Genomic DNA, 25,857 nt, shown 5'->3' on the forward strand with positions numbered 1-25,857 from the left:
TATATATGGCAGTTCAGTTTCATTTATATATATATATATATATATAACGTCGTACAACAACGCGAAATAAAATATGCAACATTATTTTACATGTAATTAAAATATCAACGTCATTTTTAATTTCTGGTTTCTTCCGCAAGAGAAATCGCCTATTACAAAATAATGAATGATCACAATTGGTAACGAATTTAATCGATCTACACGATCGCAATTTAGTCAATCTACTCCCTCGTGACTCATTCGTTAAAAGAATGCGAGCGAGACAACGATCTTTCGCTGTTCGCATCTCACGTTTAAATGCTCCGTTTAAGATCAATCAAGCTAATTGTGACACCGCAATAGTTTCTAATGACAAAATCAATAATCATTTATGCGATAAATTTATGTGTTAAATACTTGTCTTATAATAATTTATAATCATTGAATTTTTCATGTTTATATTTATTGAACTTTTTGTTTAAAATTTTGTAAAAATTGCGAGTTCTACATTATTTTGTTTAAATTTATAGTTATTATTTTTATATTTTTTATATTATAAAAATTATGATAAAAAATATATCTGCAGAATAGTAAAATAGTATTTTTTTTCTAATTTAACTTCTTCCTCAGGGACTCGTATCGGTGAGTACGGGAGTTCGCCTTCCCGAGATACCCGAGCCATTCGAAGTCTGAAGGCGTAAGATACCTTATTCATATTCCCAGGCCAGACAGCCTAGGAACATAGAAGGAGATGCACGATGTTATCTTAAACTTTAAGATATAAAATGCATTAGTGCATTATTATTGGTCTTTTTAATTCGACCAATTGATTGCGTCAAATATGAATATTTAAGATTTAAAGCATGCATCGATAAATATTCATATTTGACAATCAGTTTTCCAATTAAAACTAAGACCGTAATTAAAGCACAGATTTGGGTTGTAAAATTACAAATGGATATTTTACTATCACGTTAAATAATGTTTGCTATTATTTTTATCATTAATAAATTTTTGCGGTATCGCAATTTAGAAATTTAAGGCGTCGTCGTTTACACTTCGTGAAATAAATCTGTCAAAAAAAAAAAAAAAAAAAAAAAACAATCAAGTCTTTGAGCTTCAGGCAGATCACAAGTGTGCGGAAAGCATTTTTCTCTTGCGTTATACACATCTCGTAAGATGAGAATTTTTTCCAAGCATGATCAGATTTTTGCTTTTAAAACTGTACAGCTTGAGCACGAGCGAACGCGATCGATCGTTCTGTCGATTGCACGTACGAAATCGATCATTTCCCGTTTACCGCGCGGAGGCATGCGGTATAATTACATTCTCGGCTCGAGCGCACGTTTTTTATAAATTATTATGCATTAATATGTACAACGCGTATCGTATGTAGCACGAACGAGCGCGCGCGCGCGCGCGTACGCGGGGTATGAGGAGTAATGAGACACAGTTTTGTGAGGCCTTCAATCAGGATGCGGAAGGCTCGATCGCGGTCGGTTTCTTCTCGTTGCGCCTCTCCCACGTGTTGATCCTCTCGAGCGGATAGCAGATCACAGCCGACATGAGAATCAGGCTGCCGGACAGGTAGAACGAGGCGTCGTAACTCCCGGTTGCATCCATGAACGCGCCTGTTTGCACGGATAAATATTATTCACTAAATTGACATACAACTTCTCTGATTTATGAATCGTTATGGGCGAGGAGATTTATCGTACGTATAGTAATGAATAATTCTGACGAACGGCATAAACATTTCCTAGAAAAAGGCGCTTGCTTGAAAGGTCTGCATTCGCAAATCAGCGCTCCGATCAAGTTTATTGCGACGCCATATATTCCGATGATCGATATCATTCTAATTACCTGCGAGAGGCGCGCCCACAGTCGCCGCCACACCTTGGAACAAAAGAAGCAGCCCAAAAGCATTTGTCAGTTTCTCTAAGCCCAGCAGATCCACAACTAGGATCGATCTGAGGGACGCGAAGACAGCTGCGAAAAAATATCTAATATATTTCACAGATCTAACAAATAGATAATTAAAACGTAGGCTTGTATAAATTTTAAATGAAAATATTGTGTAAATATGGACAAAATGATAAAATACATTTATAAAATTTTTACATATAAGATGTATCTTATCCTTTTGTTTTCGTTCATAAAGAAATTTACGATGTCACGTAGTCTACTTACATATGCTGAGGCCAAAGCTGGCTGCATAGAAGAATTGATATCCCTCGGATAGAGAAAGGCCGGAGAATATAGTCACTAAACCACCGACACTGATAAATATATTGTTCACGACCAGAGCGTTAACTCCTGGCAAACTGCTTGCTAATCCGCAAACGATACGACCGATGGTGTTACCGATACCGATCACCGAAACGAGGAACATTGCCGTTGAAGCGTCAATGTCAGCCTTTATTGCACGATCTGCAAAGACGGTGGACAAAATGATTTATTTCTTAAAGTAAAAGGAACAATTCACAAAATATGTGTGTTAGAGAATACAATAAAGATAAATCATAATTTATAAACGGAATATGCACGGTTTTTATCTTTGCTATAAATCTAAAAATACAAATATAATAGCAAATGGCAGTAAAGAAAAATTGTGAAAGAATAAGTATTGATCGTTTGATATATTCACCTGTTACATACAGAAAGGGCGTATAAAAGCCCATCATAGTGAGCCCACCGGAGATCGCTAATATTAGAAAGGACGGACTTTTTAGTAGGCTCAAATCGAGCATTGTGGTCAGAATGCGTCGCACACTTTCCGGACACAGGTAGAAACTTCCGCTCTCTTCCTCCGCCACATCCTTTGCCGTTGGCAATCGCGTCACTGACATGTGATAACCAACCGACGATTGCTAGAAAATCGTATTATCTTTCATTTATTTTAAGCAAAATTTCTTTGTACAATCAAAAATTCAATAACGTCATTTTAATTTTGCTTTAGCTTAATTTATTATTTTATGTTCTCGTAGAAGTACAACTATAGAAGAAAGCGAAATATCGATTAATCATTTAAATCGCTCTAATTTTGTATTCTTTACACAAAAATTAGAAAATATTTTATATATCAGATTAGTATCAGATACACATAAAGGAAAAAAATTTTTAAAGTACATTACGAAAATATATTTGCGATAGAACTTACCTGAGACCTATAATGAGGAAGTCTGTACAAAGAGCCGCCATAAAAAATATCGTCTCTGTAGAACGGTCTCTGCGTATCTTTCGAATTACGTCTGTCCATTCGAAGAGATTTTTGGCTGCATTCCGAACCCGTTCGGAGACGCCTGCCACTAATCGTATGTCGACGTATCTAAATCGGAAAACAGATTTTTTTTAATTTTCTCAAATATAAGTAATTTTAGAATAACCTATTTATATTATTTTTCGCATCTAACACACATTTTTTGCAGGTTTATGTATAAAACAGATGTTTACGAAAATAATTGATTTGTAAGTAGATTTGTAGGATTTTCCAGGTCATAGAGTTGGCACTCGTAGCTTCGGAAATACTAAATTTTCGTTTCTTGGCAAAAGTGAACGTATATTTTTCTTCTACGACCACATATATTTCAGATGTACTTTACTTTGAAAACTACAAAAGAGAAAAACGAAAGTCGCGAGAATTGGAACTAATGGAGAATTTCGATCATATCGATCAAACTTTAACATAATCAAACATTTTTACAATTTTTTTTACTGCAATCAATTGATTGATTACAGCATTGCGCTGATTATAGCTTGGCAGATAAAATTAATCTCTACTTTATATATATTTAATCAAAATCGATTATCCTTAAAAATAAATATTTCTTTTGATAATTTCTGTCATGAAGAATTTTGATATTTTTAGATTTTCGTTCTTTATTTCTCTTAAAGTTTTAGCGCGAAAATCGATGAAATATCCATCTTAGTTTGCGGCCGATCTGTTTGCTTAAATTTTCTGTTCTTCTAACTAAAATAACGTTCTCCATATGTATGTCGATCTTACCGTCGGTACTTTCCCATTCAATCGCTCCAAATCGCCGCTGAGCAGATTATTCTCCTCGGCGATCTTCTCCTCCTCGTTAGTCATAACGTCCAAGTCGGGGGCATCGGCGGGATATATCGGCGCGGATAACCGTTTCTCCGAAATGCTCACCTTTCTCTCCAAGGTCTGAGTCTCCTCGTGCACCTTGTGCAACGAGTGCAGGGACTTGGATGTGCTGAACAGAAATCAGGACGTTTCATTGAGAAAGTTGATGCTTGTTAAGAGAAACGATTGTCAAGTATCTCAATGCAAATGTATAGGATTCTCCGTTATTACTTTACTATGTTAGGGCTGCTGCCGAGGAGTTCCGCCGCCGTCGGGTATTCCGTATTATTATTCGTGCCGAAGAAACCACTTCTATTCGGTTGCATACAGTGCAACGAGGTCGTTGACACACCTTTTCCCATCAACGTGGTTTTCACCTCGAGCGCCGCGTTTTCCGGAGTGTTCTTTACTTTAATCCTCGTTGGTTTCAAGGGACGGAACATCGCGCCGAATATGGCACAATGTAACAGCATTCCTGAAAACCGCGTAAGCCATTTCTTCCGTTAGTCAGACCTCAAATTGTTGATTATTATCTAAATTCGTTTTAATGAACATTAATATGTATATAATTATATAATTGATGATTATATAATTGATGCTTGAAATACTACAATCTTAAATTTTTTAAATATGTAAATTTATATATTTATATATGTACACACATTTATATATTTAAACAAATACACACGTCCATTAGATAATATTAATCTATTAGACATATAGTATTTAATAATATACATTTAGACTTATTTCTATTGTTAGTTATGAATATACATTTATTTATGTCATTTATGACGCAATAATATGTGAAATAGTCTGTTATGAGTATTATAATCGATTTTTTGGCACATATCATTTTTTATGATATATTACTTAGACTTCCAAATACCATAATATTATTTGGCAATTGATTATGCACATGCAAACGTCATAGTTTATGAGTCGAGACACAAAGTGCGGAAGTAAAGAGAGTTTCGTACAGTTTCATAACTTACTGCTCAATCAAACGATATCTTTTAGACGCTAACTTATCTCGTGCGATCCGACTTTTCTCTCGAGGTAAGCTGTATGCATGCCTTAACCGTCATATGTTATTCATGCAAATTTTTGTTATCTAACCAAATGTACGTGACGTACCATAATATTAAGTAGAAAAGGGCTACTATCATTTTTCATTGATGAGAAACTACTGATAAGTTCATAGTCAGCAAATTTAATTGAAAGTTTAATTAAGAAAAAGTGTAGGACAAAAAGTAAGGTTCTTTATTACGCCTGCGTAATGTAGATGATATCGCGTTTTTATTTTCAACAATAGACGGTTCGATGAATCTATACAGTAAATTTTTTTAAAATATTCGATATTAATTAAAATTTCAATTAAAAGAACAGGCATTGCAATTCATATAATTTCGATGAATTCTTTGTGATTTTAATGAATGTAAAGCTACTATTAGTCTTGTAACAAAAAATAAATTTGGATTAAAATTATATTTTTTCCAATTCGCGATTTAAGGTCCATTTTTAAAAACATAATTTTTTTTTAAATAAATCAATACTCACCTGCTTGACACAGCAAAGCTCCTCTCCAGCCGAAAGTTTTCACGAGTATATTCGAAAGCGGTGCGAGCAAAAATGCACCGATACCGGAGCCACATACTGCGATACCTGTGGCTAAGGCTCGCCATTTTTCAAAATAAAAACCAGTAGTTATCACGGCCGGCACGTATATTAGACCTGCTCCAATGCCACCTGAGAGTTTTTGAAAAAAACATTTATGTTAAAAAAAAATCTTTGCATAAATATAACATTTATTTATTTGCAAACATTCAAATCGATCTTTGATCAGAAATCTTAGGTATTTAATTTTTTGACAACACAAAGTCCCCCCTAATTTTTAAAATACATAGTTTTATTATGCTAATTTTAAATTGTTTTGAAATCTATATTTAATTTCGTTCTTTACATAATTATTTTTTAAAAGTACTGAAAAAAGAGTATATTTTCAAGTCAAAACCGACATTCAAATATCGATAATAGATGCGGTCCAGATTCTCGGAAGAATTTTTCGTAGGATTGGATAAAGTAGTTGGGAATGTCGTGTGTGACAAAAAGAGAACTGGACAAAAAAAGAACTCTGGGCGGAAATGCCAACTACTTGGGCAGTAAGAAATATCCGAGACATAGAGGGTAAGAACTTACCGATGGCACCATAAGAAATGTAAAGGAATTCGATGGAAGTGCTGAAGTACGCGAGGACGAAGGCGCTACAGCTTATCACACTTCCTAATATCGCCACCAGTCTAAAGCCATATCGATTGGCGAGGGCGGATACGAAGGGACCTGAGGAAAGCGATAATTTAATTCGTAACGTCGTCGCTTTGCTCACGATTGCGGTCTTTTGATTTTCAGATTTCCGTTCGTATGAAAACGGATCTTTCTCTCTCTGTCTCTCTCTCTCTCTTTACATGCTGCTTATCGATACGATCCTAATTACCATATTTCCTTTTTTTTTTCCTTTAGTCGAGAGTATATTAATTGCTACGTATATTGACTGTTTGACTGTACACAACTTAGCACAAATGTCGTCATTATAATAGCAAGCAAATTGTGGGAACAATATACATACATGTCGTATGTTTGTACAAGTGATTCTATTACTGGGTATAATGTTACTAATAACGATACTACGCAATATAAAATAATGTGTGACGAATTTATAGGTATATTAAGAAAAAGAAATAGCACGTTTTTATGACGTAATTGGAAATGTAAATTTGAGGTGTCATTAATAAAATTTTGCGCACACGCGTTAATGATAGAGAAATCTAAAATTATAAATTCAAAATATACCTACAAATATTTTCTCTACTTCGAAATTGGCATTTTTATTTTAATCGATTAATTTTATATAAACTAATCAATTATCCGCCAATTTTTGTATTATACGTGATAATAAAAGAATTACATGTATAAAATGCATACAGTTACCGCGCATAAATAATTCTTAATTTCTTCGAAACGTACAGTTTCCGCAACATTAAGGGTAAATTGTAGCTTACATCGCTCTTTATCATCATGGGTAGTTAGCCACGATTTTGCCACGCTTTTGTATCGCTAAAATTGATTATAAACATTCTGTACCTGAAGGATTCGCGATATGTAATTTCCCCAGAGCAACATATAAACCATCGTGTATTTCCCTTCTGACTTTTGAAAACGATTACACAGCAATATGTATACAATATAATTAAACGCGCTTAACATTTATGGAAAGTATTATGGAAATGATTAATTATCGATATCATTGAAGTGGATACGAGATCGCGAATTTAAACGTGTAAAACGTTGTTAAATGTGTTCGACAATAAATTGAACGGCAAGTGGAAATGTTCCTGCATATTTATTTTTCTTGCACTGCGAAAATCCTTGAGACTGACCATACAAACGGTTACTTATTGCTATGCTAACTCGGGTGCGAACACAAGTGTACATCACACAATACACATACATCTTCATCGGCTCGATACATATCAGGAAGATTCCACATGCGAGCACATTATAGCGTTGTATTGTATAAACAGACTTATCAGTTGCGTACATTCAACAGAAATACGGCTATTCTTATCGTATTTTCGGTGTCTTGCTCAAAACGTATTGCGTCAATATTGTGATTTGATATGTCAAAGAAATGTAAATTTTAAATATTGCAAAATATTCCTTCTTTGAAATAGAAAACTCGAAAGAAATCATAGATTCAGCAGTACGATACATATTTTATATGTTCCAATTATATTCTTTATAAACACAACTTCATAAACTATTTATTAATTATAAATAGTTTATGAAGTTTACTTGTTTGTTATAATTACATACGTTTTTATATTTTAATCAAATGCATTTCTTTAATAAGACGTCTCGTTATGCAAATCTGAGAGACACTCTATTGCTCGGAATAAAAATTTAAAAGTTTGCATGCTATTATGAAATGATTTTAATACATTTTTTATATAGATTTGACAATCCTAAATTAATTTTATGATTCTAATCCTATCTTAAAAGGGTATGTTAAATCGATATTTAAGTTGTCGAAAATCTTGAAGAGATTTTTATTATTGGCTCTTTTCCGCGACATTGATTGATTTGATTCTCTCACTGCTTATTTTGTAGCTGTCATCATATGTACATACATTTGGACAGTTGTGCGTATCGAAGGGTTAATAGCGTAATACAATGTAACTGTATGCATTGGCATAGTAAAGAAGTACAGAAAAAGTTAAATAGTGCGCGTGAAGCACGACTTTTAAAGCGATTAGATTTTGTAAAGCAATCACTCATTCGGACGCATAATTCAAAATTTTTCTTTGCCTGACTATAAATTTATTTGATAGAGGGATTTCTTGAAATTTCAAAAAGATAGAGAAAATGTGTAGCATTTTTTGACAGTAAATACCCAGCTTTTTATATTAAATAAAAATTACTTATTTCAAATAATTTTAAATAAATTATTTTACGATTAATACGTAGATCTGCCATTAAATGTTACATACGTGTCGTTACTAACCAGCCATTAGATAAAATCCGCTCTGTAACGAATTAACGAATGCGACACTCGCTTTTGATACAGAGAACGCATCTGCGATGTCGTTGAGAAACACACCGAAGCTGAAAATGATACCGTCGACGAAGAAGTTGCACATAAAGGAGGCTGCAACAATCACCCAGCCCCATCCTCCGTCAGGTGGTACAACCATTTCCACTTCGATAGTCTATTGGCAAATGTTAATGAAACGTTTAAAGTAATTAAGTATATCTTAAGCAAACTAATTGAGTATTTATGTAAAATTATCAGAAATGACTATTTTTGCGTGCTATCGCAATAGCAAATTTATTGCAATTCTTTCCTCCCTACTTTTTTAAACTTGTAATTAAGATTGGGTAATTTTGCATTAATTAGAGAATTTTATTCATATATTTTATACTAATAACATTTTTTTAAACGAATTTACAGGAAGGCAAGATTTTGACCTCTGTAAACTTAGCACCCTCATAATTAAAATATTTTAGTCTTGTACGTGATGCTAGAAGCAATAAATTCCAGATGACGACTTATAGAACAATAAATTAACACTTAATTAAAGCATATAGTTGAACTTTTTTTAGTGGTAGGGTGCTAAATTTACAGAGATAAGATTTTAAATTAATGAAACATAGATAATTTTAAAAAATTATACGTATTTATTGCAATATTTTCATAAAAATAAACAAGATAAAACAAAGGCTTGAAATAAACTATATAATAAACTATATAATATTGCACATAAACGCACTTAAAAGCGACAACTTACCTATTAAATAATTAAAATTTGGTTTAGTTTAGTTTTTTAAACCGTACGCAATCAACTTACTGCAAGCGTCGTTTATAGGGACAAGCGCCATAATGGAAATTAGAGACCTATGACTTCTTTTGACTAATTAATATGGAAATGTGTGCAAACGATGTGTGTTGATTTTGAGCAAGAAACAAAACAAGTTAAAAGCATTAAAGTTAAGGAAAACGTATAAATATAAATTATTTAAAAATAACCGTGAATATAATTTTCATTGTTGTATTATTCTTAATATAGAATATTAGTCTAATACTGCAAAAACTTTATGGAGATCGAGCACAATGAGGTGCATGCATAAGATTTAATTTAATAGTTGCAATATCTAGTTTACGTGATTTGTTTCTAACCTATTCTATTGTAATATTTGTCTATTTTGTAATACCTTGATTTAAATTTGATGAAGAAACTATTTTACATTTATGAATATTAAAAATATAGTCTAGAATCAATAAAAAGTTTACTAATTATTAGATATTAACGAATTATTAAAAAGTTAATTTGAAAAATTAATTATAAACGAATATTTAGTTTTGAAAATTTACTTATTTATTTGTTTGATTTTTTTAAATTATAAATTTACACATTTCGAATATTTCAATATAAATTATTCACGTATTATTCATAGAATAACATGATTAATGATTTTGTGCTTATAGTGAATGAAGTAATTTCTTGATAATTGGCTTGAGAAATAATTATACTTTTCGCATTAATCGTAATTAATGTTGTATTTTATTTGCATTAAAATATACATGGCTATTTTGCGCAAGCAGCAGAGCTATACGTTCAAACTACATGTTAGAAACTTCGTACCTCGACTATCAATAAATTCTAAGGGTGATAATTATCGCGTGAGAACTGTTTTCTCGCTCATGAGAAAACACGATACGATAGGTCTATACTGAAGCTAGTTTAGAGAAGCGGCACGAAATCAGTTAATTCGCGAGTGTCCTCTTGGTATTTCAACATCAACTCGATTTGCCTTTGCTCATTGGAAATTCACTACGTGCCTAAGGTCAAGGCCGTTCAGAAAGTCGAGAGGCCGGTTTTTAGTAATTCGACCGTTTCGTGACCCAAAACTTCAAGTTATCAAATCGTGTCGTCAAATGTGTGTCGTGTGTGCCAAAAACGTTGATTTGCCGCAGACGGCATTTACCTTCGGTCTCTTCGATATAAAACAACGTTTCAAAGTTACTTTTAAAAAGCTCTAGAGAAAAAAAGTAATACAAAATTATTTTTGCAAGTAGAAAATTAATATTTCTAAGTTCTTAGAAAAGAGATGAGAAAAGAATTTGTGAAGCATATGCAATCGCGTTATAATTGTATGCTGCAGCCATCGTATATATAATATCTTAAAAGAGAAAAGCTTATTAACTCATATGTTTAATTTATTCTCAGTGATCTAGATCGATTATAAAGAAATTAGCGAAATCATTCTACGCGCGAAGCGTTTCTTACAATTCAGGAAATCGTCACAACGGCTTTCATTTTCGTCGATCGGCAGAGGCACTTTCTTTGCACGATTATAAACATAGAGGTAAATCCAAAGAGATTTGTTGTTTCGGAAAGTTTCCAGCTTATTCGCACAGAAAGCGGCACGTGTCACGTCAATTATTTGCGACATAAAAAGTCAAGAGGAGGCTTTATCGCGTCGCTCGCATTGCTCGCGTTCGCGTTGTTAATTTCCAGGCGAACTGCAGATAAGAAAAGAAATTCAGTCGGGGACGCGTATCCGCCCCTGGATGACCCACAGCGAGACAACGACTATCGGGTCCATTATGTGTCGCAAATAAAGCGATATCGCGGTTTTGCAGTTTTGCAGCGCGCGTGATCTGCCCGTCGCTCTCAACGCGAGCGTACTTACTGATCGCGCGAACGGGACCGACAGCTGCCGCGCGAATGATCGCGCCGCGCGACGCGGCGCGATTTTTTGCACCTTCTTACATTTCGACGCGCCTACATCGGTGAGAAAATATCGCGGAAAATCACCTCGTCGTTATTGTTGTCATTGACGTCCTCGAGCTGCAGCTCCTCGCTCTTGCTGCGCTCGTGACCATTTTGCTGCGGCGCGGGCGGTTTGCTCGCGTCGGAGACCTGCTCATCATCCACTTTGCCCGCCGTCGTCGACATCGTCCCGTCCGAATATCTGAAACACGTCCGTGTGCAAAACGCCATTTGAAATCGGTTCAACGATGACAGATACACGTCGATGCGATAAAAGTAATCCAACAGATAAACTTGATTTAGATATGTACTAATGAAAAACTTAGAGAAGATAACTCTAACGACGCGACTAAAACTGATATTAGCAAACTATGGCCGTTTAATTTGTTACGACTCGCGTAATTATTAATTAATTACATTGTAAATCTTGTTGTTAAAAATTTGTTTTTTTCTTTTTATAAGCATTTAATATCGCCGTTTTATCTGCTAGCCCGCAAAGCCTAGCATTTTACTTAATCTGATTCGTCACAGAAAATTTTATCGATTCCTTTGAAAGTGACATTTCGAAAGTGCTTTACGCTGAAAACGATGACTAGCGATATACTTCCCGAATGTTATTGCGAAAATAGAGACATTACGTCTTGTAATCGTACATCGATTTGCTAATGCGATGTTTTCGTTCATGGGATGTTTATTATCTGTCATCACAGTACTGTATCTATTACGACATTTTCGTTTGAGATTCACAATAAGACGATAAAATTGATTATCGAAAGAAAATACAAATTATCATATTGCGCATTATCTTGTTAATGCGTTGCTGTCACTAATTTCATGCTCTTTTTACACAATTTTTCAATGACACACATTCCACGATTCCACTGAGATGCAATAAATATCGAGGATTAATCCGTTTCGAAAGAATGCCGCTCGAAAGTAGTATGAATAATCAAAGTGACATACGTCTACGCTTGACATATGTTTACTGTATCGTAATAGAACTTGAATGACTCCTGTTATTCGCATCAACGTTCAATTCGTTTAAGTTTCTTTTTAAAAAAAAAAAGTGTAAGGCACGACAAATCTCCCGAACAGATTGCATATATCATCTTACGATATGAATTTACGGTACATTCATAAAATGAAAGTAAAAAATACGCACGTAAAAAAAATAAGAAAGTAAAAAAATGTAATTAAGAATTAATATCGAAGATTAATTGTGACAAAATAGAACATTTATCTAAAAGATCGTCGATTTATCTAAAAGATCTATTTAGATCAAATCACGATCATACAACTGTAGATAAAAAATATCTCCCTGCAGAATGTTATCTGGAACATCTTATATAACGATATAATATAATAAATATAATAAAGAAATCCGAGACAAGTCCGACTACTTTCTTCGTATCGGTATGTCATCAATGATAGTTTTTCTTTCTTTTTCTCACACGTGCAATATACGAAGCGTAGTAATGCTGAGGCAAAAGAGCGATTTGCTTATTAATTGAATACCGACAGAAAAGACGACAGTGTCGAATCGGTCGATGGTCACGTGTTTTGGTAGTATCAACGAGTTTTCGTAGTATAACTTTACAATTCGCCTGGCCTTGATCTTTCGGAATTCATCTCTCTTGATTTTCTTACTTGGATTCAGTCGTAGACATAGCGTTTTCGTTATACGATATCTCGGCAGACTTTAAAGTGATAAGAGCCACTCGAGAATACGTTACATGAGCTGATCGATTTTTTATCGGTGTCACGTGATTAGTTGTTATTAATTCTGAAAATTAATAGCGACAATAGTTGATAGCTCAATACGGTTGATAGCTGAATTGCAGACATTGCAGTACAGTGTACGTTATCAAGAACACTCGATAAACAGACAATTACAGGATTAAGATGATTTCGTTATCGCAATCTGCCATTTCGTTGTCGTGTCTAACAAGCTAACTTTTAAACATTCTTTGTTCTTTAATTTGGAATTGATTTTTCTTTGACAATATGACTAATTGATGTTATTTTATCGGAAAATTATTATTTATCGTGTGAATCAATCTTTAACATTAAATACCTCTAAAACCTTAAAATTAATGAAGAAGGTTTATTAAAAATATGACTAAACTATCTATTTTTTCTAAAATTTTGTACTCGAAAAAGAAATTATATCGACTGAAAATTCGTTCGCAGTTTATTAACTCTTAATAACAAATGGCTTATCTGATTAAAAAGATTGATAATATTTCAGTGGCATCGTGGAATGCGTATCATTGAAAAATTGTGTAAAAAGGACGTGAAATTAATGAGAGCAACACATTAGAAAGGCGATGCGCAATATGACAATGTATTTTCTTTCGATAATCAGTATGGATAATAAATTAATCAAAGAATTTGCAATCAGACCATGATTCGATGAGTTTAAGATATTCTGATATATAATTAAATTAAAAAAGATTAAAACGATACTCATTGAAATTCTACTTACTGATTCTACTTACTGATCGAACAGATGTTTACAAAAAGGCAACAAAATTAGAATTATAATAACATTTAATACGTTTGAAGTATATCGAATCTATCTTATGAATCTCATATTTGACGTCTTATAAATTGACGATAAGATAACCTCAAATATTGAAGCAAAATATTTATGTCTCGTACATACAACATACAAACATTTTTTTCCAATTCGTAGCATTCTTTCGTATTCGATATTACAGTTTTATTGCTCGACCGATTGCATCAACATCTTCTCTTTCTCTTTTTCTTTTTCTCTTTTTCATGGCGCCTCGAAATATACATGTGATTATGCTGCCTGTCTCTCAGAGATACACACAATATCAAAAACGATTAAAAATTACGACTTTATCTTTCACCCGTGCATTTGCTAAAAGTTGTATTATACACAGCTTCAGCAGCTACCACGCAAACAGAATTGTGTAAACTTTGCTAATTGATAAAGGATATATTTATTTTTAGCGCGATTTTGCTCATTTTATTCTCTGAGCAATGATCTACGAAAGGAGAAAGTAAATTCGGCAGTGGACACTGCAATATTGTTTCACTTTTTTCTCGCTGTGATTGTTTCTATCTGTCACAATGTTCATTTTGATCTTTAATAAAATTAAAAATCTTATATTTATATATACATATATGTATATCTATATTTAAATAAATATAATAATTAAATATTTTTAAATTTGCCATATAAAAATAAAAAGACAAAAGTATAATAGTTTGTATTAATTAATATATCTTTAACATTTTTTAAAGTATTAAGTCTTTTCGTTATTTATTAGATGCATTACATATATTAATTATTATATCAACAATATTTATATAATTATTTTTTTATATTTATATAAGTATTGTACATTTTTTATTTGAACATAGAATGTTAAACTGTGTATTCAATTGTGAATCTAATCGTATAATTAACAGAATGTTTTCTGAATTTTATTTTGACCGACATTATGAGAGTACATGTGACCAATATTTATAAAACTATTATTACAACGATGTAAAATCTAGATAATGACTTATTCATGGAGCCGTACTATTTCAGATATAATTCAGATATACCACAGTACCACTTATTTTTTATTGTAGGTAAGATATAGATTATTATCGTACTATTTGCATATTACATCGATGATTGGCGTTACACAATAGACCGAGTTCTCTATCATGATTGAATTAGAATCTCTCGAATAATCTCGCAGACTATTTACCGCGTTTTATCTACTCTATGCCTTTTCTGCTTCGTCTGACCCAAAATTCGGTCTGCAAAGATTTACATTGATGAAGCAAAGCGTACGTCATGCATTTGCATATACGCGCGTGAGATATTACTGTCGTCTTTTACTTTGACGTAAAGATCCGCGCGTCAATGGTAACAAAAGAGCGCGTAATTAGAACAGAGGAAAAAGTGATGATATAATCGCGAACTCAATCGCATCCCCGTAGCAATCGCTTGTAACAACATCTTTTCTGTTCTAGAAACGAGGGTGGTTCTTATAAGAAGCGGTGATTAACTCTTTAAACGAGATAAATTATTATCGAACGCGCTACGAACAATGCAATTCTGCTAACTCACTGATAAATTATGCCTGAGTAACTGTCGAGCGAGCAGAGATATCCCCTTAACTTTTTACCCGATAAAATACCAATAAAACTCGACGATTTTACACGACGGCGTAATCGCCACCACGTGAGGCGATTGCGGCGGTTTATCGATCGGCAATAAATTACTGCCACTTCAAAGGGAATTATCACTCGCGAGGGGATAATGAGTAGATCAACACTCACAGTACGATAATTGTGATGACCAAGAAGCTCGTCTGAGAAACGGAACGAAGTACAGAAGCTCATTGCAGCTTTCTAGAATAAAGAGGATATGCAATATGCTTCCGACACGCGAGACGTGTCTCATTAATTCATGTACTTTTAATGCCGGACGGACAATATGGTATTGTAATCGATCGATTTTATAAAAAATGGAACGAAGTAATATATTCTAATATAATCGCGAATGCGAAGTGCAGCGCTAAGATTTTTATCGATAACCCATAAATAATTACCGCGGAAGTTAGCAGAATAATTAACGTATAAATGCAATATTGTTAGCTGTAATAATAGTACCGAGTACTATGGTCAATACGTTTTTTTTTTTCACAACATACTTTACATTTATCTATTTAATTGTACTATCACAAAATTTTAAGGAAATAGATATATTTTATAAAATATCTCATCCATCTGATAAGCGGCAGAACTTTGCTCTGTAAATACACGTCGTAGAAATCAATATGGATCATAACAGGATTATCCGATTTATCTTAATTGCATTATTTTTACGCGGTACCTTAAATTCTTTCAATTGATTTGCACTTTATTATTTGTTAGAATTGCTACATATGGTATTTTCTGAAATATTTTATAAAAATAAAAGATATACAAATTATATAAATTTTAATCAATCAATACAAATTATATAAATTTTAATTAATCAATACTTATATAAATGAGAGATATAATGAGATTAGATCACTTTCAAATGCATTTCAGTACTTCAGCAGAGATATTTCAATAATTATTTAAGAAAGAGAGATAACAAGCGTTACTCTTTCGCTTCGTGACGTGGCACAAAGAGAGCATTTGCGAGCAATATCTTATTATTAGAGTCTAAAAGATGTTTACTCCTCGCGAGTTAACTTTACGACCCCGTAGATTTTCGTAAGATCTCTCGTCTAAAACGGCTGATTGAGTGGCGATGAGAATTCGAAACGAAGTGAATTGTTTTCTTGACACGCGATACGTCTAAACTGCCCGGCATTCGAGCGAGAGTTCGCATAAAATGTCACTTTTAATGGATTGCATAATACGCGCTGGCCGGAGGTTGTGTCCTCCGCCAGGTAACAAACGACTTCACGACGATAAAAGGTATTTCTGCCTTCCACGGCTCTTTCCGCATCATTGTTATTCCGCACCTTCACTGTCTCAATTTTTTTCCCGCGTGCGAACGCGACGATATATATGTTAAAGATCGCTGAAACCCGATTTCCGTTCTCTTAATCGTGCGCGCCGATAAACATTGATATTTGCGCGAGTCGACGCGTCGCCGCATTTGCAATAACATAATTATCGCGGGAACGGCGATCTTATCGTTCTTGGGAATTTCGCAAACATTATTACAAAAGCACCCGACACCACTCGAGACAGACACTTTGCGGGTGGTCAGTGGATTTATCTGCGATAATTCCGTGATACATATCGATACATTACGCCTCAATCTATAGAGAAATTGCGATCTATAGAGAAATTTCTGGCATTTTTGGAAGAATTTTAAATCCCGTGGCAGGACAAATTTCAACGCAGGCTGCATTACGGAAATGTATGATAATCTCATTGATTATTTTACTCGTTTGCAAAAGATTTCAGTCACGCTTCCCGAATGGATGTGCCGATAACAACTCGGAAGCGCTGCGATTTTTATCTATCTCGCGGTAGGTCTTTTTAAATTCCGCCAGCATATCTCCTCGTATCGTCGAAAAATTCATTACTTCGAATCCGTTGGATCCATTGGTTAGCCCGAATTCCATTGACTCATTCGCCATCGTGAATGAGACGTAAAGGACAGATACGGGACAGAGACATGATAAAATAAGAGAGCAAAGTGGAATGATAAAATCTCGATGATAAAATCGACGCTGTTATATCTGCATTTATGATTTAGCGTTTGAGCGTGGCAAATTGTCGAAAGTAAGAAAACAAAACGTCACTCTTATTTTTCTCAAAGTAGTAGAATCGACTCGCTGTCACTCTGAACTTATTTAACAGTATGTTTTTCATCTTACTATCACATCGACGGGGAAAAATGTCGAACCACGTGGTTGAAAGCCAAAGTTCACGAGACTCTTATCTTGCGTCTTTGATCTGCGTTTATCTAACAATATTCGTGTCTCGTGATAATATTGCACGTCGAAAAGCCGGATTAAAGCGCTCCAAAAATAGTCGCGAACAGGCCAATAAACCGCGACTCACGTGTTGTTTTCCTGGCGAGTCCTTTCTGCACTTTGTTTCCCAGCAACGACGAATCATCGAAGATTTTTCCGAACGTGCAGATTAGACAGAATCTCTCCCGCGGTGCTATTGTGACGCGGTGGAATAACAAATGCGTCACATTGTCGCAGTCTGGCTGCAGCGTTTCGATCCAACTCGCGGATGCTGCACGCTCTTTAACGATTCGAAGCTTGAGATTCAAGTTTTAAATTTATTCATTGACTATTTATACAATTCTATATATAAAAAGATTTACTTTTTTAAAAAGTTTTTTTAGCATAAAAATTTTGAGATATTGCAGATATATATAGTAAATATATAATTTTTGAAATATGCAAATATATATTTCGAAACTTGCTTTATTTTTCAATTAAGACTACAAAAACAAAGTTATGCTATCCTGCATTTTATTTCCGTATTTCGATATTTGTCGTGTTGATCAAAAATTTCATATTTAAATTTCAATTAGTATAACATGAAAATTTAAAACAGAATTAGTGCTAAATGCCAAAAAAAACAAGAGAAAACGTATGACGAAAATTTTATTCGTTTCTAAATTCAGCTTGTTTATGTTTTAAAACTTCCTGTTTTTTTAAGCGTGTTATGCATGTAAAACAATGTAACATCTGGTGCAGCGGAATTATCAGGTGTGCAAGAAAGAAACGTCAATTAAATAAAAGACCCTCAAGTCTCTAATTAGGTTTTAAATTTGTCGCATAATCGAGCCTCTGATGGGAAAGAAATAGAAAAAAATTTCCATCTATGCCAGATATGAGAAAGAATCGGATGACATCTTTACTGCATGAAAAGTACCCACAATCGTCTTAATTCCTAAGCGGCGAATCTTGCGTTTCGACATTCCGATTGAACTTCATAGTATTAAAGAAACACCTGCGAGCGAGGACGCATTCCAAATTCATGAAACCTTCTCCTGGACACCTGCGTCGTGCGGAAAAAAACTTGTACTTGAAATCATTATTTTTTCATGGTCATCCGTGATCCGTTCGTGCAGTGATTCCGTTCGAGGTTAAGAATTCGATTTTTAACATAATTTATCCGTAAAGATTGCTATATGCAACATAATATGATAGATATTAGTTTTGATGAAGATCGTTATATTTTTTTGTTTATGTTTTAAGTCTTCGTGTTTTTTAAGCATGTTATGTATGCAAAATAATGTAACATCTGGTGCAGCACATTTATCAGGTGCACAGGAAAGAAACGTCAATTAGATACAAGACCACTCCAGCAAACCACGCCGAATATTTGCCGGTTTTAAAACACAGCTCTAAACTGAATCCGGAGTACGTAATTACATTTAAAAAGCAATTTAATAATTTTGATGTTAATGAGCATCTTATAAATTCTGTAAAATAACTTATTGCGAAAATTAAAAATTGCGAGTTTTTTTCTTTAAAAATGATAGAAAAAACAGAGGGGACTTCGACTTGTATTTTATCTTATTGCATTGTATTTAAATTTGACCTAATGTAAACTTTGCATCGGATTCTCGAGGTTCTCGAGTCGTTGCACCGCCATGCTTGTTGGTATAAAAATACGTCGACTCTAAATATAACTATATAGAGAGCAGATCACATTTTCACACTACACAGTCGCACAGATATGTTACATGTTAATTTAAAACTACATCGATAAACTCTGTCACCAGATATACAATCTAATAATTATTCTTCGCGATATCATTAATCACTTTTGACACGCCATCGATTTGGAAACTTTCAAGCCATTTATCATATTGTAAAGCTGCTTTATTTTCTCATTGAAGGAGATATTTCGGGACCAATTAAAAAGGATCAATAAAATGTATTGAAATGTAATGAAATTTCCTACGGAAAAGAGTGCGAAGCGTTTGAGAAAAATTAAATCTTTGTATCGCCGCATGAAATCATTAGTTTTACTATCAAGTGTCAGAGCGAACAAAGATCTGCGTATCAGATCTACTCTTAAAATAACTCAACATTCTCAAATATCCGTTCCTTAATTTTTTATCTAACTGCAGTTGCAAAAGCGCGGAGGAAGTTGTCTGAAATAGACGAATTTTTCCGATAATGAAATTTAAAAGGATCTGCCCGAAGATCTTGGATGTCAAAGCGTGACCTTTCCGATGACGACATTGACTCTTCCCACCACTCGCTCTGTCGCCGATGACATAAAGAAGTGCTCTATTCTCAGTACCACGTGTTCATAAAACCGCTCGCTTCATAAAAATTACCCAAGTACGAGAATAGATAGCCAAATAGTATATTTATCTATAGATGTTTCGCGTCACTGATCAGATCACGAATTTTCCAGATGGTAACACAGACAATCGATCGCTACCTAATTAAGTGTCCTATAAACAGTCGTGCAGAAAACACTCGCGCCTGTCGACGCGATCGGCGGCGTGCACGTCGCATAATTAATGAGCACTCGATCGTCGTCGATTTTCCGCGGTCAAGGTTCACCGGCGGTTCAACGCGCGGCGAAAAAAGAAACGCCGCGCGTTCACACGCGGAGGCGCGTTCGCCACGTGCGCTTGCGCGGCGCGGGAACCAGTACGTTCCTTGCGTGGACCAAGTTCCACATGGTCCAGCCTGATCCGTCACCTTTTCCCACGCTTCTGTCAAAAAAAAGCTCACTCAAAGCCGCACTTTTCGCCTCGTTTTTTTTTTCTACACCCAATTTCCGAGGAGACGAAACGCGAATCGCGGTTTAACAATCGGGAGACACATTACCTCTGGTCCCTCCGAAGTCGCACTGTCACCGGCGTATGTCAAAAAGTTCCAGCTTGCCTGAGAGAAAAAGGAGACCCCGAAGGCGAGAGACCACGCCACGCGCGCGCGTGTGTGCATATGTGCGTGCGTACGCGTGCACTAAAGAGCCGCGCGCGATGTGACTTGAACGGAGGGCCCCGCAACCGTCGCGACGCGTTGTACCGGGTGTGCCCCGCGGGTTCGCGGTCGTTTCTGCGATAACGGCGGGATGCGAGATTGGCCCGTTCCGAAGTGGAGGAATCGAGGCTGCTCCGCCGTCAGTGCCGCCGACACAGATATTGGTGGGATATCTTTTCGCGCGCTCTTGAGCCCCCGTTCTCCCCCCGCGAATGTTCCCCCATCGCTTTTTTGTCGGTTACTTATCCGATGTGCAGCAAGCGACTATTCCAGATCGCGATATCGGAGCGATTTCTCGGTTTTTTTTTTTTAGATTACTTACTTTTAACAGATCAGCCAAAAGAACAAGATATAGTTCACGAACTCCTCGTCGAGTTTTTTCTTTTTTTTTTAATGTGACTTATGAATATTTGATTGATTAACACATGAATAAATTAATAAATCAGCAGCAAGCGAAAACGTTAAATTGGAAGTACTCGATTATCAAATAAACTTTCTTTTTACTCGTGTTTTTTTACGCAGACAAACGCATGTCTTTAAATAAGTCTTTAAACGCGAAGCTTTGTTAGCGATAAACTGGAGCTCCGCTTGCGATTAATAATTATACCTCGTATTCACTCGCGATAATTACATCTCAAGTGGTACAAGTGGATTTTTAAATATATTCACTGAAGAATAAGTAAATACATCATTCAGGCCTGTCGTCGCGTCGGCGTCCGGTATGACGCAACAATCGTAGAAAGTTTCGATGCTGAAAATTCAGCACGCCGGAATCGTCGCTGCGGCAGTAAATCGTCATTCATCGCGGCGTTTACGTCTGATTGTTCGAAATTTCCGACAACCGCTTGCATTACCCTTTTCGCTTCGACGTATCCTCGGGAATCGTATGAAAAATTGAAGTGACCGTAAATCGCGCCGTTTACGTGAACAGGTATTAAAATCAGAGTGGAAAAACGAATTTGGCGCTGTATAAGATTCTTACTTCTCGCGGACCGTCGCGTACGCGAGAAATGTTATAAATCAACCGATGTGAGTGACTCTGAAGCAGGTCACCAAAAATCCAAATGGCATCGCGCTGCATCCGCTGCTTATTTTTACAAGTCGCTGATATCGCTCGCTGATTACACGAACGCTACTGAATTTTAACTAGATCCGATAATGCATCGCTGCGTGTTTCGCAGTGGAAGCGACTGCGATTGTTTTTAATAAGTTTCCATCTGAGACGCAGAAAAATGCTGATAAAAAGTGATTCATCGGAATACCCAAAATAATTTTCTTCTTATTCATTTCTTTATTCTTTGAGTATAAAATATCTTATATGTGTTATCACATGAGTAAAAGTGAAGAAATATGATACCTACAAAATTATGTATCTTAACGGCGATAACTCTTATTGCTAATATAACGTTATTTAATAAAAACGATAAAATAAAGTCAATCTTAAAGGATCTATAATTTGCATCAGATTTCAGGATAAAGCCCTATTTATTATTTTATGTGCCGTGTATATATTTTATATATCGCGGCATTGCTGCAATAGTGTCATATCTCGAAAAATAACAATTTGGAGTTATTCATTGGTAAAGATGGATTTTGGCGTGTACTTTTTATCTGGTGATGAATAATTCAAAATTGTCAATTTTTGAGATATGACACTATTGCAGCAATGCCGCGATATGTGTGCGTTCTCTGATTCTTCAAATTTTGATTTTTTTAAATTTTCATTTTGCAATGTTTTTCGCATTGCACCGTGCCTAAAATTATAATAGAATTGTATTAGAATTTAATTACAATATATAGAATTTTATTTTAATTTCTAACGCGAATTACAGACTAAACTAGTTTTAACGATTTAAGGCGACCCTCGCTTTTGCCATCACTTTTTCTTTCATCGCGACCCGATTGGAAAGACCCCGTAGCTCACAATCAGTGTCAAGTTTCAAGTTTAAGCTTTACCGTTTCAGGTTTTCCATTCTGCGACACGCACATGAATGCGTACATAGACGTTTTGACATGCGCGTCCACGTGTATTATAGATCGCAAACACGCCCCCCTCGAATTCGATCAAGTGCACTGTGCATAACATAAGTGAAACGCGGCGCTACGCGATTCTCTTGTCCGCAACGGCGCGCATATATTTTCCGTACCCTTTCCGATTATGCAAAGTTTAACCTTAGGTGTGCGTGCCGAATGCGCGCTGAGCTGTGCGCGCTTTCAGAAATCGCACGATCGTCGCGTTGTCGCGTGTGAGCTGTCCGGTCATTTCCTCGCAGGCAGATAGTACCCATTGTATCGGACGGCGTTCGAATGACTAACAATTAGGTCATTTGTAAGACAACGAAAAGTGAACGAGATGTAAGCTACGATTTGTCGTAACGTAAAATATAATATAAAATTTTCGGAGACTTGCATTTACTTCAGACACGCGAAGAGATTTCGAAGCCCGACTTTCGCGCGGGTGTTTTTTTATACCGCGAAATGTTTTTCTCTGAACTGGTGGGGACGAATAGAATTAAGAAAGATATTATACGTATATAGAAACTCCTTCAGAACGTCGCTCTCAAATTCGAGGAGCGTCGCTCCCAAACCTCGGGAGCCGTGGACGCGCGGCGTCGCGTCGCGCAACGGCGCGAATGCCGTCGATCGGCGATAAGGATTCCAGAGGCGACTGTCCGATAACCCGTTTCAGACCGAGAGATTGTACGAGGCACGCAATCTCTACACGCAACTCGTTTTCGACGTTTCCGAGAGCGCGGAACTGGTAATAGCGGCGGCGACGCGTGATGTAACGACGCGCGACGACGGTGGAAAAAATCCTGGAGTGGTCCGCTCCTTGAGCGTTGAAACGCGTCGCGAAACACGTTGGTTCCGTTCGCGGAGACGGACGTAGCGCGGTCGTCATTCCGCGCCTGCGGATCGCGAGATCGTCGGCAAATAATTGCTCAGTTGGAAGCCGCAAGGACGACCGACGACGTTATTGTCGAGCCATATGCGCGATAGCTGTTAAAGGGGCGGCCTGCACGCGCGGGAACACGCGCGCGCGTTGCACAAATTCGCGCGCTCCGACACGCTTCGATCCGACACGGTTCGCTTTGCGTCTCGCCGTCGGACGCCCGAAATGCGACGGCGTCGAAGATCCTCATCTCTTTAATGAATGGTCTATCATGCAACTTCGGCCGATGCCGTTTGATCATCTGTCATTACGAAATTGATTCACATCAATTTTTTTCTTTTCTCTTCTTTCGAGAAAATAAGTAACCTTCTCCGAATTTATCTTCTCAGAATTCTGAAGCTTTTAAGAAGATAAATTATTCCCTCAGAAGCTTTACGATTATGTGATAGTACAGGAGGGAAAGAGCGAGGAAGAATATAATCTGTTTTTTTTTTTAATAATAATAGATGATAATAACAAGCAATATTTGATAATTAAGGAGTAATTACAGTCTGGGTCAATTAAAAATAATGTATACACAAACGAAGTTGATAATTTCGAATAATTTCTCTTTTAATTGTAAATATAACATTTAGTTCATTGGTATGTAAAAAGCAATTCTCTTATAAATCCCTTTTTTATCGGGAAATCTCTTTTTAGCTTCAAAATATTTCACAATATTAATAAAATGAGTGCAGTTATTATTAAATATTTTACGTTAATCAATCTGCATTATTATAGCGTTGCGCTTAATAAAAGATTTTAATTAAAATTGCTGTACGTATATTGTTTTATGAAATTTCATAAAAAGAAGTGTGCAATTTTAGTTTTAATAAAAAATAAAGATTAATTAATTACTCGCGCATATTTGCTACTTCACATACGGTTCATTCTTCGTCATTCTTACCCGTTTCGTTTTATCGGATGATGGGCTCATCCGATCTTCTCGATCAGCAGGCAATTGAGACAAACGCGTGCTCTTCTTGAAGCCACTTCCGCTCTTGCGCGATTCCACGACTGATCGCGGCACGCCGACGGTTCACGCGCGCGAGTGCGAATATGCTCTCAATCGCACACACTGAACAGCTCAACCTCGAATTTTTATTTGAAGAGATGAAGACAAATCTCATCGATCTTTCAAAAATTACGATTTTTTTCCTTTCGTAACAAGGACTGATGCTCGTGTGGATTCACTCGTCTTTTCTTATCTGAACAATTCCAAAGCACCGCCGCGCCGTATAGCAGTCACGCGCGAATTTCGAATACACGTGGTTTCAGATGCAGCTGTACGCTAATTGCATGGATAATTTTATTGTAATTCAACACTTCGACTGTGTAATACGCGCACGTGTTCACGACTCCTCATGACTCCTCGTATGCCGAGAGCCGACGACGAGATGGATAAGTGGAGACACTTGGCCGCCGTCTCGGAATTCTCTCTCGTTCGCCTGCCGGCAACTCGCGAACTTCGCGCGCGTAGAACGGAGCGGAGGCGTTTCTTCTGGACTTGGCGGCGCGATTTTTCTTCACCGGCTCCTGTCGAGCCCCCTCTTTACGTTACGTTCCGTGCTTGAACGAAAGTGCGGATTGAGAGTTCACGCGCCCCGGGAGCATACGCATGCTTGTGTCCTGCCGCGCGAAACGGCCCCGTTCTCGCCCGATTCGTTCCGCGGCATGCGAGAGAGTAGAAGAAAACGATCATCACACAAATTATATATCGCGAGAATCGATGATTATTGGATTGCATCCTCGTTCTCAGCCACCTGCATGTGGTTCGCGTCCGTCTATTCGCGGTAATGTCGGGCACTTCCTGGTGGCCGAACATTCCGGTTTGCGGGGACCGCGATCGCGTGGTCGTAATAATGTTTCGTTCCATGGCGCCTGACTCTCTCGAAATAGCGCGCGAAACGGATTTAACTAGTCTCGCGGCTATACGCGGATCGATTTATGGACAGGTCTGAATTAGAACGAATATAAATCTGCGTAATTAGCGTGAGCCTGGGGAAGGGGCCAGGGGCCCGACTTCCCCTTCTCCAAACGGTAATTGTGGAGACCAAGAATAAAATATCTTAT

General features: G+C 36.3%; 2 protein-coding genes across 4 annotated transcripts in view; one reads left to right on the forward strand and one right to left on the reverse strand.

Moving 5' to 3' along the window:
* The window catches only part of LOC105449296 (gamma-aminobutyric acid receptor subunit alpha-1), a 116,843-nt gene that overhangs the window by 30,108 nt on the left and 60,878 nt on the right, over positions 1–25,857 (forward strand). The gene's annotated exons all lie outside the window — the stretch shown is intronic.
* LOC105449303 (monocarboxylate transporter 12) lies at positions 954–24,711 on the reverse strand. Of its 3 annotated transcripts, none has more exons than XM_011688441.1 (12): positions 24,692–24,711; positions 11,446–11,602; positions 8,631–8,835; positions 6,269–6,409; positions 5,630–5,818; positions 4,301–4,544; positions 3,986–4,199; positions 3,140–3,307; positions 2,627–2,849; positions 2,170–2,409; positions 1,843–1,968; positions 954–1,610 (listed from the first exon to the last, which is right to left on the reverse strand). In XM_011688441.1, exons 2-12 carry the CDS (start codon positions 11,584–11,586, stop codon positions 1,450–1,452), a joined length of 2,052 nt encoding a protein of 683 aa, XP_011686743.1. In that variant the 5' UTR covers positions 11,587–11,602; positions 24,692–24,711; the 3' UTR covers positions 954–1,449. The 3 variants fall into 3 exon arrangements, with proteins under 3 accessions (XP_011686743.1, XP_011686742.1, XP_011686744.1); XM_011688440.1 differs by lacking the exon at positions 24,692–24,711 and adding an exon at positions 20,697–20,896; XM_011688442.1 differs by lacking the exons at positions 11,446–11,602; positions 24,692–24,711 and adding an exon at positions 10,915–11,420.

This window comes from Wasmannia auropunctata, unplaced genomic scaffold (genome assembly GCF_000956235.1).
Source record: "Wasmannia auropunctata unplaced genomic scaffold, wasmannia.A_1.0 LD336076.1, whole genome shotgun sequence".
Lineage (NCBI taxonomy): Eukaryota > Metazoa > Arthropoda > Insecta > Hymenoptera > Formicidae > Wasmannia > Wasmannia auropunctata.

Coding starts and splice junctions, on each gene's coding strand:
- LOC105449303 (XM_011688441.1), bottom strand. CDS start 11,586: ATGTCGACGACGGCGGGCAAAGTGGATGATGAGCAGGTCTCCGACGCG. Junction 8,836..11,445: donor ATGACAACAATAACGACGAG/GTGATTTTCCGC, acceptor ATTTGCCAATAG/ACTATCGAAGTGGAAATGGT. Junction 1,969..2,169: donor CAGCTTTGGCCTCAGCATAT/GTAAGTAGACTA, acceptor ATTTTTTCGCAG/CTGTCTTCGCGTCCCTCAGA.